This window comes from Meleagris gallopavo, chromosome 6, assembly GCF_000146605.3.
Source record: "Meleagris gallopavo isolate NT-WF06-2002-E0010 breed Aviagen turkey brand Nicholas breeding stock chromosome 6, Turkey_5.1, whole genome shotgun sequence".
NCBI classification, from domain to species: Eukaryota; Metazoa; Chordata; class Aves; order Galliformes; family Phasianidae; genus Meleagris; species Meleagris gallopavo.
In genome coordinates this window covers 45404017-45416889 of record NC_015016.2, presented here as the reverse complement: position 1 = coordinate 45416889, position 12873 = coordinate 45404017, and the positions used below count along the sequence as shown (strand labels likewise).

Below are 12873 nucleotides of genomic sequence, written 5' to 3'. Positions count from 1 at the left end.
TCTGGCTAAGCATTCAGTAGCACACCTCATGGAAGACTTGGAGCTCTGGTCGCTGCTTCAAGCACTCTCTGTAGCAGTACGCTTGTAATATTAAAAAAAAAAAACAATAAAAACATCTATTGCCTCATTGCTTTAATAATCTCAGTAATACTTCCCTAAGCAGATGTGTGTGTTCCCTGAGAGATGCTCTGTGCTTTTTTTCTGATGGCTGAAGTGAAGGCAAAATGAAACTTGTCTTCTTTGTTTGGAAATAATGAGACGGAAAAAATGAATAAGCATCTGAACATTTACAGCAGGCAGCATAGTAATAAGTAAATAATTCATCTGTGTTGCGGCTATGATTTTAGCAGAGCCAACCAGTTGAGCAGACTGCTTTATAACAATATAGGGAAAGTGCTTGAACTCAACCACTCATCTCCTGTAAAAGCAGCTTGATGAAAAAGATACCCTTGTAATCATGAGGGTTTCTTTTTTGTTCTTCTTTATAGCACATCAGCTCCCTTAGCATGCCATTATGCTGTTAATGATTATACTGCCTACTTATGCAGACAAAAACACTTACTTCAAAAGGCTTCAGGAAGGAATCGCAAGGCTTTATGCCCATCCTTGACAAACACTTGAGCCTTAATTCTGGTATTATGTTTAAAATAATGTTCTTAAGAGTAAGAAAATAAGTCTTCGGGAAAAGTCTTCTGCAAAATAAGTCTGTCCCATGAAGCACAAGGAAAAAGCTCGGCTTGTAGTAGAAACGTGAGAAATTAAAAGCCTGCAAAACTGCTCGTGTGCACAAGTTGGCCAGTATGGATGTTCTCCTTCATAGCAAAAAGGCAGCATAGATTTCTGCCAAGCACACGTTATGATTGCGTCCTGTTAAATGACAGCCTGACTGAGAGATGTTTCATGCCCTATTTTGACAAAATGCAGTTGAGCATCGTATATCCACCTTAATGGAGCCCCCAGCACTTACATTACTGCATTGCCTCCTTCAGTTATTTCGCTGCTCTGCACCAAAGCTTTCCGTGTCTTCCTTTTCAAACTCTATAAAAAGACACTGTTTATATGAATAATAACTAGTGTTTAGAATGAAGCTGGAAGATCTGAATTGTTGTCCCAGGAACACTGTGATTAAAAGATGAGCCCAGAACTGTTTTTATGTGCTGCAGTCTGTTTTTTCAATCATATTGTCAAGGATAAAGAATGTAATTTCCTCTCAGATATTACACGGAATTAAGCAGTCGAGTGACTGTGGTGAACTGTATGTAATTCATCTGGGAGGACAGTGTAGAAGCTCATTGTTGAATTTTTCCAAAAGAAGTACTCAGAAAGGAAAACAAATAACTTGAGGGTGCAAACTAATGTTCCTACCACTCTCCAACCTCATTTAAAAAAAGCCTCATTTAAAAAAAAAATAAAAATCCGCTTTGATTCAGACAGGTTTGTGTTACGGAAACAAATCGTTATAAACTTTTGATAATTGAGATAATGTTAAATTTATCAGCATAATTATTTCCCGCACATTCATGAAGTACAATGGGTGAGTAATACAGCAGCTGCAGAACTGAGCCTCGTGTTCCAGTTTGGTTCAAATCCACGGGCTGGCTCCAAACACAGCCGGACTCATAAAGGTGCTCAGATACCTCCTGCAAAGGTGATGTGTTTTGTTTTAAAAATGTTGGGATGCATGCTTTGCTTTGGTGTTCCTCTGGTAACTAGAGCTATGCCTCTGTGTGTACTCAGAGTTACCCTGATCTCGACAACTTAATTGCTTGCCTATGCTGGACATAAGTGGGCTTGGACAGTGAGCCTTCCTCATCCTGTCTCCTCTGAGGAACTCAACCCAGGAGGTTTCCTTTTTTCTGTATTGAACTTAGAAATGATCTTTGCAGCAGAGTCTGGAATTCAGGACAAAGGTTGCCACGTAGCTTTTGGATGATGAGACTCTGGCATAGTAGATGCTTGCTCTCCAGCCCATAACATGGTGCTTGAAGCTGTCAGGAGCTAAAAAAAGAAATCCTTCTACTGGTCTGCTACGTGAGAAGCAGAAGCAGCATGTTTTCCAGACAAGACTGAACTATGCTCATTGTACCTAACTTAGAGAACAGGGATTGGTTGCACAGCTGGAGCCTTGTAGTGGAGGTAGGGCAATAGAAAACTTCAATCAACTTGCATCACACTGGGAAGGAGCTCATATTTTCCAATATAGATCTGTGTGTATGCATGTTATCACAGCAAACAAGCTTTGTGATGGTGCCTATAGGTGCAGTTTTATGCGTGAAGAGAGATGCTGGTCAAGGCTGCAGCTGGATGGGCAGTGCTCAAGTGCTCTGCCTCTGTTTTGCTGCTCGCAGTGAGTTTCTGGAGCTGTTCGAGGGATGCATTAAATCACATTTGCAAAGAGCGTGGAGGGTGGCTGGACTTAGTCATCAATCTTAATGCTTTGATTTAGCCCTAGGAGGGATGAGCCAGTGAGTACAGAATGGAAGATGTTGCCCCGGGTCCGGATGACATGGCCTGAACAGGACGCACTAACATGGCAAGATGGGCTGATAACCTTGCCAGGAGTAACTGCATCTGTGGCATGTTCAATAGATTTCTTCCTTATCTTAGCTTTCCTCATACAGTTTTTCTCCTAAAGTTTGTTACTTGGCTTTTATAAACCACACTTTAAATACAGTATTTCTTCATTGTAAAGTTATTTGTGAGAGGGAGAAAGAGCAATCCTTTTCCATAACAAAATGTATCAATATGTCTGAGACCTTTGTTGTCTGTGGAGTTTTGTTCTCCTTTGAAAATACCAATAATTATCTGTCTGGCAGGCCTCCATCTACCTGCCAGGTTCTGTTTGCCTTTTTGTACTATCAGTGCTTGGAGAACACGATTGATAAGTATTACAAAACCTTCCATGAGGTCTTCCTGGAAGACAGTAATCGAATGGGCATGTATAAAACATTAGTCATAATAGCACAGGGCCACCCCCTTCCCCTGCATTATCTGTGTGGTTCCTCTGGAAGGAGGCTGCAGTGCATCCCACACATCGGCGTCTGCATCCCCATGGTGTGTGTTTTTAGGAGTGATCGGGGTTTGGTTACTTCTGCAAACAGGAAACGGATACGCTTCAGGGAAAGGCAAACAAGCAGTGAAGGCCTGAGACTACACTATTGTCAGTAGGAAAAAGGAGCCAGTGTTGAGTCTGTTTTAGGCTTTAGCCATAATAATGCTTCCTTCTCTGCTGTTATGTTTGGTTATGTGAGAACCCAGACACAACTGCACGGCCCTCTGTCAGACAACTTGAATTACAGGCCCAGATTTCTACTTCAAGATTTTTCCAGGATCTGCAGTTTGAAATAGGTGGTGAATTTTGACATGATAATACAGTTAAATGTCTGTCTTTCTGATGCTGAAAGTCTCCTTTTCAACTGCTGCCAACTCCCTCACTCTTTGTTGCTTGTACTCCAGGTCTCTTTCACCATGATGATTTCAAGTCTTTACTCATATGCCATCCCTTAACATATCTGAAATGCTAAGGAATTGATAGAAGTTTCATATGCATCCTGTCTAGTCATGGAATTTACTCCCCCAGTACCTCTTAAAAACACAGAGACTGTGTTATATACGTAGGTCATTCTGAAAGTATTGCCTCCTATTTATTTCCATCAAAAAACTACAGCAGATATAAAGAGCAAACACAGTAACACCATTTGATAGAGCAAACTCTCAGCTACTGTTTGGTCTCCATAAATGTTCAACAAATGTCCATGAATGTCAATGGGTGCCATTTTTTCTGCATGGAGGGATTCAGTGACACACCTTTACTCCGTCCACACTCCCATGTCAGATGCCATTTTGTCAGACTGCCCCTCTGCTGCCGTCTGTCACACAGCAACAACATGCAATGGAATATTGGTGGGACGGTTCAACCCCTACTGCCATACCACCAGCATCCACCTGTGATGTGACAGGCCAACATGATAAAATTCTCTTTCTTAAGCAGCACTAACACCAGCTTTGCTTTGAAGAAGCAAGTTGTCGTTTACATTTGCTGCTGCACCCTTTTGGCCTGAAAGCTTTTGTGGTAATTGAAGAAAATGAACAGTTAATTGCTTTGAGTGCCTTTCTGAAGTTGAGGCAATGATTGGTGCACCGAGACAAGATGCACCGTGCCCTAATAACTGGCTCATACTGCGGCTCCTCCATATGATGTCTTTTCAGCCTCTTTGCAGCCTGTGCTCTGACTCAGGTGTGGAAATAAGCATCCTCCAAGGAGGCATCACTGGCTGATCGGAAATGCATAATTATATGTGACTTTATTGAGCCCTTATGCGTTGTTTTCCCGGGTCGCATTTGATTTCCTAAATGTTCAGAGGACCAGTGCATCCTCTTTTCAGGCAAGGGATGGAAGCATACCTGGCTCAACGTGCTCCCTAGCACCTGTGCTGCACAATTAACACTTGCCAGGACACCCTGCTTTCCCTCTTCAGTCTCTGCTCAGACATGCATGTCTTTAACTTCTTCCAGTTAGTCATAACCTTATTCCTGCCCGTCTGCTTCTGAAGTGGCTGGCAGCAGTTGGCACAGGCTCCTTATCAGGGTAAACAGAGAGCAGTTACGTCTTCAGATCCTCCCTGCTTGGGTAAATGATGGATTGATGGCGAGCAAAGGCCACAGGGCTTGTCGCAGTTCCTGGCATGGTGGCCCTTGTTGGCTCCAAGCATTGGTGGCAGGCAGGTGGCTGTCACAGGGGGTCACCTTTCCAGATCTGTTTGCCTGGAGTACAACCAGAGCCTGTGTGCAGTACGTTCCTGCAGCCCAGAGGCACTTACCACAACAGCTAGCACTAAGCTGCAGGAGCGACCACGACACCGGAGGGGTCCTTGTGTAGGAGCCCTTCTGCTGCAGGTAGCACACAGTATGTGCTTGAGTTTTGGATCACTTACGTACAGGACTTAATGAAGAAAGCTGATTTCATTCCAGGAAACCTGCAGGCTGAAAGGCTCGTGAGGAAAAACAAAGCTAGAACTTTTCTCCTTATGAGGATTTTGGGGGAGGGGGAGAAGAAATGCTCTGACCTGAGGTTTTCATTCAAGTCTTTTCTTTACCGCTTGAGTAACAGCTCCTCAAAGGAATTGATGTAGATCTAACTTTGCAAAAGAAGGAGGAATATTTTTTCCATGCCCTGTGCAGGCCAAGAGAAAGTGTAATCTTGTTTGATGTTGGGCTTCACAGGCAGAACATGATTTAAGAAAGACACTTCTCAGTTCAGCAAAAAACATGACCTAAGCAAGTACACTGCCAGAGCTTCAGAATCTGTGTGCCTGAGGGAAAATGGGCATGAATTAAAGTCAGCTGCTGCAGGGGAAGCCCTCAGCTGCTGAAACTGTACCCAGAACTGGCTGATGGCTTTGTCCAAACAAACCATATAATCATATTTGTTGTCTTTCTAATTGAGCAAAGTTAAAGAAAATCAATTTGGAGGAAACAAAATATTCGAACTACTTGATTGCAGATGCTCTTTTTAATAACATGATGGTTTCTGTAACATTACTCAGCCCTGCCGTGCACTTTGTGCTGGCTGCTGGGCAGCAGCAACCCAAAGATAAATTAACTCTTTTGTCAGCTTTCACTCTTTTGAGTGAAAAACTGAAATGTGTCTTGGCCTTCCAAGATAGGAAAATGTTGGTTTTGGGTTGTGTGTATCTTACACGTAAATACTTACCGCTTCAGCATCCAGGATACTGAACTCACAGATAAGACAGTTAGTAAAAGAGCAAGGTTTGATTTGTCTTTTTGAAAGTAAAGGTAAAATAGATGTGAGAAGAAAAGTAGTTGGCAAGCTGGAAAGGTGTAGCCTTTCTCCATTTCACTATGCCCATATATCATCCTTACCACCCTACCATCTGCCAAGAGATGGCAGCTCTTCAGACCGAGTCTGGCCAGAGGTGTGTCCCACCACAGAGGGCCACTGTGCGTAGCAGACACTGTGTCCAGTCCTGGGTTCCTCAGTGCTTTGGGACATGGTTTAGTGGACAGTATGAGTGGTAGATGAATGATTGGACTTGGTGATCTTAGGGGGCTTTCCTTACCTTAATGATTCTGTGATTCTGTGACAGCAGCTTTGCCAAGGGTCCTGGCTTCTCCTAGGAAGCTCCGCTCTGAAACTGCTGGCAAAAAGTATTTCATAGTGTCTGCATACAAGGGGCTCCTGACTCCAGGTTTTCCAATGCGTGGCTTTTATTGTTGTTATTATTTTTATTATTATTATTTCACTTGCAAGACCATATCCAGGTGGATGTGAGTTCTTTCCAATGTGTCTGCAGTTCCAGCATCCATCTGCTGTGTATTACTGTGCAGTCTCTGTAGCTCTCTGGCCACATGTGTGGCAATGGAAATGTGTCCGAGTGCTGTGGCTATACAGCAGTGCCCAGGAAAGCCAGTGTCTGTGGGCAGCATCAGAAAGATCTGCTGTGTGTGCAGATGTGCAGCCAGTCCCTGCGTGGACAAGAAGTCTCAAGCATCCAGAATGCATTTGCCATTCCACAGCCATAGTCAGTGCATAGGGTACTATTACAGCACGTGTATTGCATGCACAGCTGGGCTCTGGTACCTGTTTTCTGGTTGTCATTTTTTTACTTGCCCATTGAAATGCACGTCTCATAGCATGGAGGATCTCATTCCTCTGATTTAGCAGCCCTCACAGTACTCACAGCCCACCCTTGGCTCATTAGTTTGTTTGAGGTTTATTAGCCTGAACTCTTCACATGCCAACTTGTTTTTTCTTTAGAACCTCCTTTCAAGCCACAGGCACTTCCTGGAGCTGTAAACCCCAAAGTGGTTCTGTCAGCTGAGTGCAGGCTGTTGAGTCTTACTTCTCCCTTCCTCTGGCCCCTCTGGATCACCGGAGAGCAGCCAGCACTGCTGCTTCCTGCCCCCAGAGCCCCCTGCCCAGCTCCCCAGCACAGGCCGGTGCTTTGGGGGAAGAGGAGCCCAAGGAAGAAACTTAGGCATTTTTCCAGTACCTTTTGCTTGCAGGATTGTTTTTACCCAGCCTCCACTGATGCTACATCTCTGGGGCCCGTCCCTGACCTCCTCCTGTGTGAGCCTTCCTGGGAAGCAGGGGTTTTGCATCCCACACGTGTGCTAAAGGCTGGCTTTTGTTCTTTCCACATTAGCAAGCTTCCCTTTTGGGACTGGCCTAGGCTACTGCAGTGGTTAAAAACCAGAGCTTAAATTCTGTAGCTAACAATTTGATACAACTTCCTTGGCCTCAGGCAGAAACAACCTCAGATTTGTAGCTGGGCACTGCTTAACATTTCAGTAGAGACTATGGGCTGTATTCCACGGTGCGCTCAATCAATGTCTTTTTGCATGCTTCTTTGCAGTTCTTTTGAAAGTCTTACAAAGCTGATCTTTTTCCTCCACCTCCCTTTCTGTCTCTAGTTTTGTATGGAGCTGAACCAGCCGACGCTGCCAAACATCCGCAAGTGGAAGGGCCCTAGAGGATGTTGGAAGGGTGTTGTTTCCGAAAAACCCTCAGGCCAGCTACCTAAGGTACATTAATCTCTATGTTTGAACTTTTGCTTCACTTTTTTTTTCTTTTTCCCCTCTAACCAAGGACATACTTTTAATCATATGTTTAAGGCAAAACATTTTGCAAATCTTTTTTGGCAAGGTTGGTAACTTTTCTTTTTCTTTTTTTTTTAAGCTGACTGTTTATATAGAATTTGACTGTCCTGTTGATATTTTGGGAGAATCATTTTCCCCAGCTTGTGGCACACTTGTAAGGAAAAATGTGCCCATTTGTTTTGGGGATGAATAACAGATAAAGACAGTACAGAAGTGCAAAAGAAAGGCTGTGTGTTAGGACAAGGAAAGAGCCCTTCGTTTTGCCCCTGATACGCTGCAGTACTTCTGCATTTTTTCTGCTAGTCAGCTGAGCTTGCTATGTAACACAGTACTGGCTGAAATTTGGGAGAGCTTCCAGTTCTACAGCTTTACAAACAAAGACCCTACAGAAGGGCTGTTCAGCATGCTGTCCTCATCTGGCAGAGGAGCTTATCAAGCATGTTTCCTGAGGTGCCCTGCACGTGTGTTAGAAATATTCCTTGGACTCCACTGAAAAACAGCACAGTGCTGTTCTATGCCAAGGTGGTGATGGTTGCACCTGCCACCCTTGCCAGTATTCAGAGTAGAGCTGCATGGGGCTGAACTTTGCTAATGGTAGCCAGAGGTGGTCTGTCCCAAGGGAAACCTCTTCCCTTCAAGGGTGCTAATGGGATTTCAGAGCAAAGTCCTCCTCAGATTGGAGGCTGCTGGTATCAAACAGGATCATTGTAGGTTATTAAGTCAGTTCTTTCTTGAGCTGCATTTCCAAAGACAACAATGAAAGTTTTGACTATGGATCGAATAACTAAAAATCAGCATGTACTTTGGTAGGGATGTAAGGATGAAGGATTTCTCAAATTGTGGAGAAGTCTGTGGCCAAACTAAAAACAGAAATGTTACTTACTGACTCTTCTCTTTAGGTGCTTTTACAGAAGAGAAATCTGGCTACCCTACAGCACCCTTCACAAAGCCAAAAAACCTTTTCTGTCCCTTAGGTTACCTGATGGGTTCATTTTGTTTGGACACTGTGTACACAAACACAGTGCAATGAAGTAATGCAGTGTTACTCTTAATATGTAGCACCTTCAGCACAAACTGCTCATGGGATGATCTGCAGTGCTAAATAGTGGACAGTGCTCCCACATTTCCCAGTTATTTTGCCTCCTACCAAACACTGATTTGAGCTATTCTTCTATTCTTCCATGTCTTTTCTTGTAGCCTACCCAGGTTTCAGACATGAGATGGAGTTTGGTGGTGAGTTGGCCAAAGATGCCACCAAAGGATTTTAGCCAAACTTAATACTTTCTTTCAAGGCTCATAGGAATACAGTAGAACAGATAACACTTTCTTTTTGCAGTTGAAATGGAAAGCTTTTCCTTGAGATGGATTTAACTGTGATTCACTAGGTCTGAATGATACCAAGGCAAACTGTGTCTGTGTGATGAGAGGAAATGCTTGACAGGCTTTGAATTAAATACTGCTGCTGGCGTAATGGGGGCAGACAGCTTTCTGGAAATGCCACATTCCCGAGTAGTCCAAGAAAACCTTGCAGGGTGATAGACACTAGGATGAAAGAAGTGGAAACCTGAACATGAATCACTTCAGTTGGAAAGGAGACAGAGAGAATTGACAGGGCTGAGAGGTCTAGACCAGATGTCTTGCCAAGAGGCTGAATGAGCCTGGGTAATTTTAGCTTGGGCATGACAGAAGTCTGTAAGATCACCTGTGGTGTGGAGAGAAAAAATGGGAAAGGATTGCTTGCACTGATGTGCTGGTGCTTGGAAGAGGCTTGTCAGGAGAAAGACATGCAACTATGCACCCCAACTGTGCTCTCCTCATAAATGAGTACCACTGACCACTGGCAGAGGAGGGATGCTGGGGACATAAACTACTTTATTATTGACCACACTGAGAAGAATCAGATTCCTTGCCTGGAAGAGCAGGAAGTGAAGGGCATGTGTCAGCCCAAAGATGCACACAGGATGCTGCAGCTAAATCTCTCACCACTGCAGCAGTCCTGAACGTGCTCTACCTGTGTAAGACAGAGCAGCTTATGAAAATATTGGATGGAGAAAGCAGTGCTCTGCTTACCCGGGGGTCCAAGAGCCAGCATGCAGGTGTGAGTAGCAAGGCAACATGCACTTCAACTCAGCGTGCTCAGTGGGACTGCCATTCTTCCTGCATGTAGGAGGGGATTAGGGCCAGGGTGAAATAAAAAAGCTTTTCTGTCTGTCCTAGGGTGTTGTTTCTCCCTTCAGCCAGTGCACAGCAAGATCTACCTCCTGCCCTCAGCAGATGCCACGCCAGAATAGACACCTTTTACCACCTCTGCATATTTGGGAAGTGATAATACACCGTTGCCAATAGCAATACCAAGTTGACTGAAACATAAGTTAAAGTTTCGTAATTTGGGCAGAATGTTTTATTTTTAACATCTTACTATTGGCTTTTCTCTTGCTTTAATTGCAGGGTGTCGAATATTCTGGTTTTCTCTGGGATACAACAGCTGGCATTGAGCTCAAAGATGCTTCTTTCCAGGAGAACGTACAGACTAATGGCAATGGGAGACACTCATACCCTCACCCATATATTGCACATTTCAAGGTAACTCAGTTCTGCCTATTGACCCTTGCAGAGATCAGCTTTCATTTAAAAGTTTTGGACAAGAGACTGGAAAGAGTCTCCTAACAGATTAAAAAAAAATGCATTAGCATGAGGCTAATCCATGTTCATCAGTCTCTTATGGCTCAGTTACAGGAAGGTGCTTAGTGATCTTAGTAGGTGAGGTGTATCACCAGAGTCAGTTCTTTCCCTTAGTCCTGTGGGAGGGAGCCCTGCTGCAAGGGAGCATTTAGGCACATGAGGCCAGTGGACCTTTGGCAGTGCCTGCAGCTCTGATGGATTGAGAGAAATCACCAGTCACCTCGTTCAGCTTTTAGAGAGCTGAGTATTGAGAAGCAGGCAGCCACGGCTCTGTGGTTCTGGTCAGTGCCAGAAATGATGGAGGGAGATGGGATAAGTGTAAGCAGAACAGATGTACACAGAAGGCATCGTGCTTCGGAGATGCTCAGGCTGATCTCTCTTACATTGCTGGCACAGTGCAGAGTTTCCATTTTGAAGCTTTTTCGCTAGGCTGCACCTATATGAGAGAACTTCATGCAATTTGGAAACTGACTCTTTCCAAGCTGTTCTTGTGTGTATGCATGAGTAAATGTACAGCCCCCTTCTCTGCACTGGCTGTATCCAATTTAGGGAGTTTGAGAGAAAGTTTCTAATAAATAAGCAGGTCAAGATTAGAAGTAAGCATTACTTGTGCCACGCGACAAAGTGAGTCCCAGAAGGTAAGCAGAGGATTACAGGGAGCCAGCGGCTCATTTCAAGGTACATTAAGTTTCATGACTAATCTCTGTGGCAGGCCAAGGCAGATCACAGGAGAGCAGTAATTAGTCCATGTAATGACCAAGCCATTATTTGTAGCTTAATAACAACTGGTTTTGCATAAACTGGTTTTTGTAAAGAGTCAGCTTCTCTCTGCAGCTGCTGTAGAAAGAAACTGCAACAAAAATCAATTTCCCCAGAACTGAAGGGCTGCCACAGTAGTGCAAATAGAACTGTCTTCCCAGAACACCAAGACAAAACACAACACACTGTATGCAGCATGAAATGGGTCCTAGTCACCAGGACTTACTGCCAAAAGTGTATGGAACAGGTGAATATCTTTGCTCTCTGACCTCCCTTTGCAATGATTTCCCTCCTTCCTCCCCCAGGTTGGGATGAATGACCTAACGCTGGTTAACCTTCACCTGGCTTTGGCTCCTGCAGTGGGGGACAACGCAGGGAAGAACCATGACAGCCACAAACTAGCAACCTTTGCACAGACTTTGCAGGAGTCTCTGAAAGGTATGGTGTTGTCTTCCTTGAGTTAGCATCCGCGCTTACCTAATCAAGAGGAATTTCACATATGGATGTAACTGTCTTAGTGCAGCTTTCACAAGTTTCCTCATCAGCTGTTCATTGCCTTTACCTTTCTTTGAATGGTACTCAGCGTGCAAAGTGTGTTTTTTCTCTGCTCATTATTTTACAATCTATTCTAATTAACACAAATACCTCAGAAGATCCTACTGGCTTCAACCACGCTTTTCAAGTGAATCTCCTTGTGATTTTATGCTAGCATAAGAGCAAATCCAAACAAACAGAAGAAAAAGATACTGGGTTAAAACTGTGTTCGTGGAAATGGGATCCACCTAATATCAGAACAAAACTTTATGGCTTTTTCCCAAAGGAATTTTGTTCTTTGTTTGTTTTTGGATATTTGGAAGCACTTTGGGAAACCCGGTGGAAGTCAGGAGATGCTTGCTAATGAGAAAGCAGACCAGAAACCACCTTTAGTACATGGCTGTAATAAGTAAAACAATTCTGTTGGTTTCAGACAAGTTGCTCTGGTTTTAGCCCAGGATGAGTGACACCAGAATTTGTATCTCAACTTGAGCAATTTAATAGACAGATGAATTTCTTCACCTCGCTTCTGAGGTTTGTTTTTTTTTTTCTTCTTCTTCTGATTCTTGCAGATTTAACTCAGTTTCCAGTGGAGCAGAACAGCAGGTTTCAGATTCAAAGTGGTGTTGGCATTGGTGATCTTTTCATAGGAATAGAAAAATCTAGCCCTTTGCTTACTACTTCACAAAGAAGTAAAAGGGTTACAAGGTTGCAGCCATGATGATTTTCCTCTTGGCATAGTTTTGCAAGGTCAGTCACTTGAAAGCATTAAAATCCTCTTGTATAACACAAGAGGTAATTACAGTTTTTATGCATGTTCCCTTGTTTTTCCTTTAGAGCTGCAAGAAGTCAGTCGGAGCTATTTTTAATTGCTACAGATTTAAGTATTTGTCCACATACCTCCTGAAAGAAAAGGATGAAGGCAAACAAAAGGGTCATTTGTCTAATCCCAGAAGGCTGAATCGGGATGCAGATAACTGTGTTGCTCTTCCGAAGTCAACAGAGATGCATTTCCTCTGCATCTAAATTTAGACTGTTGACATGAGGGCTTCTTTTCGTTTTTGTTTTCATTGCCATGTGGTGGGCACTTCACTGGAGCGTGTTTGTTCTTGACTTAATCTTTCACAGAAGGTGAAGTTCAAATTCCTAACGTGTGGGATGCAGGTCTTGTTTCATAAACAAATACTTGTGCACACATGGTATTTTGAGCACTGAATTACTCAGCCAAAATCAATGGCAGGCTTAAAATTACATTTTTTTTTTTTAATCTTTTTTTTT

General features: G+C 43.5%; 1 protein-coding gene across 1 annotated transcript in view; it reads left to right on the top strand.

Annotated features, from left to right (window-relative positions):
• EEPD1 (endonuclease/exonuclease/phosphatase family domain containing 1) overlaps positions 1 to 12873 on the top strand; it is a 60588-nt gene that overhangs the window by 42463 nt on the left and 5252 nt on the right. Inside the window, exons 5-7 of the mRNA XM_031554056.1 lie at positions 7435 to 7545; positions 10069 to 10203; positions 11367 to 11499. Coding sequence (XP_031409916.1) covers positions 7435 to 7545; positions 10069 to 10203; positions 11367 to 11499 — 379 coding nt within the window. The remainder of the gene's footprint in view (positions 1 to 7434; positions 7546 to 10068; positions 10204 to 11366; positions 11500 to 12873) is intronic.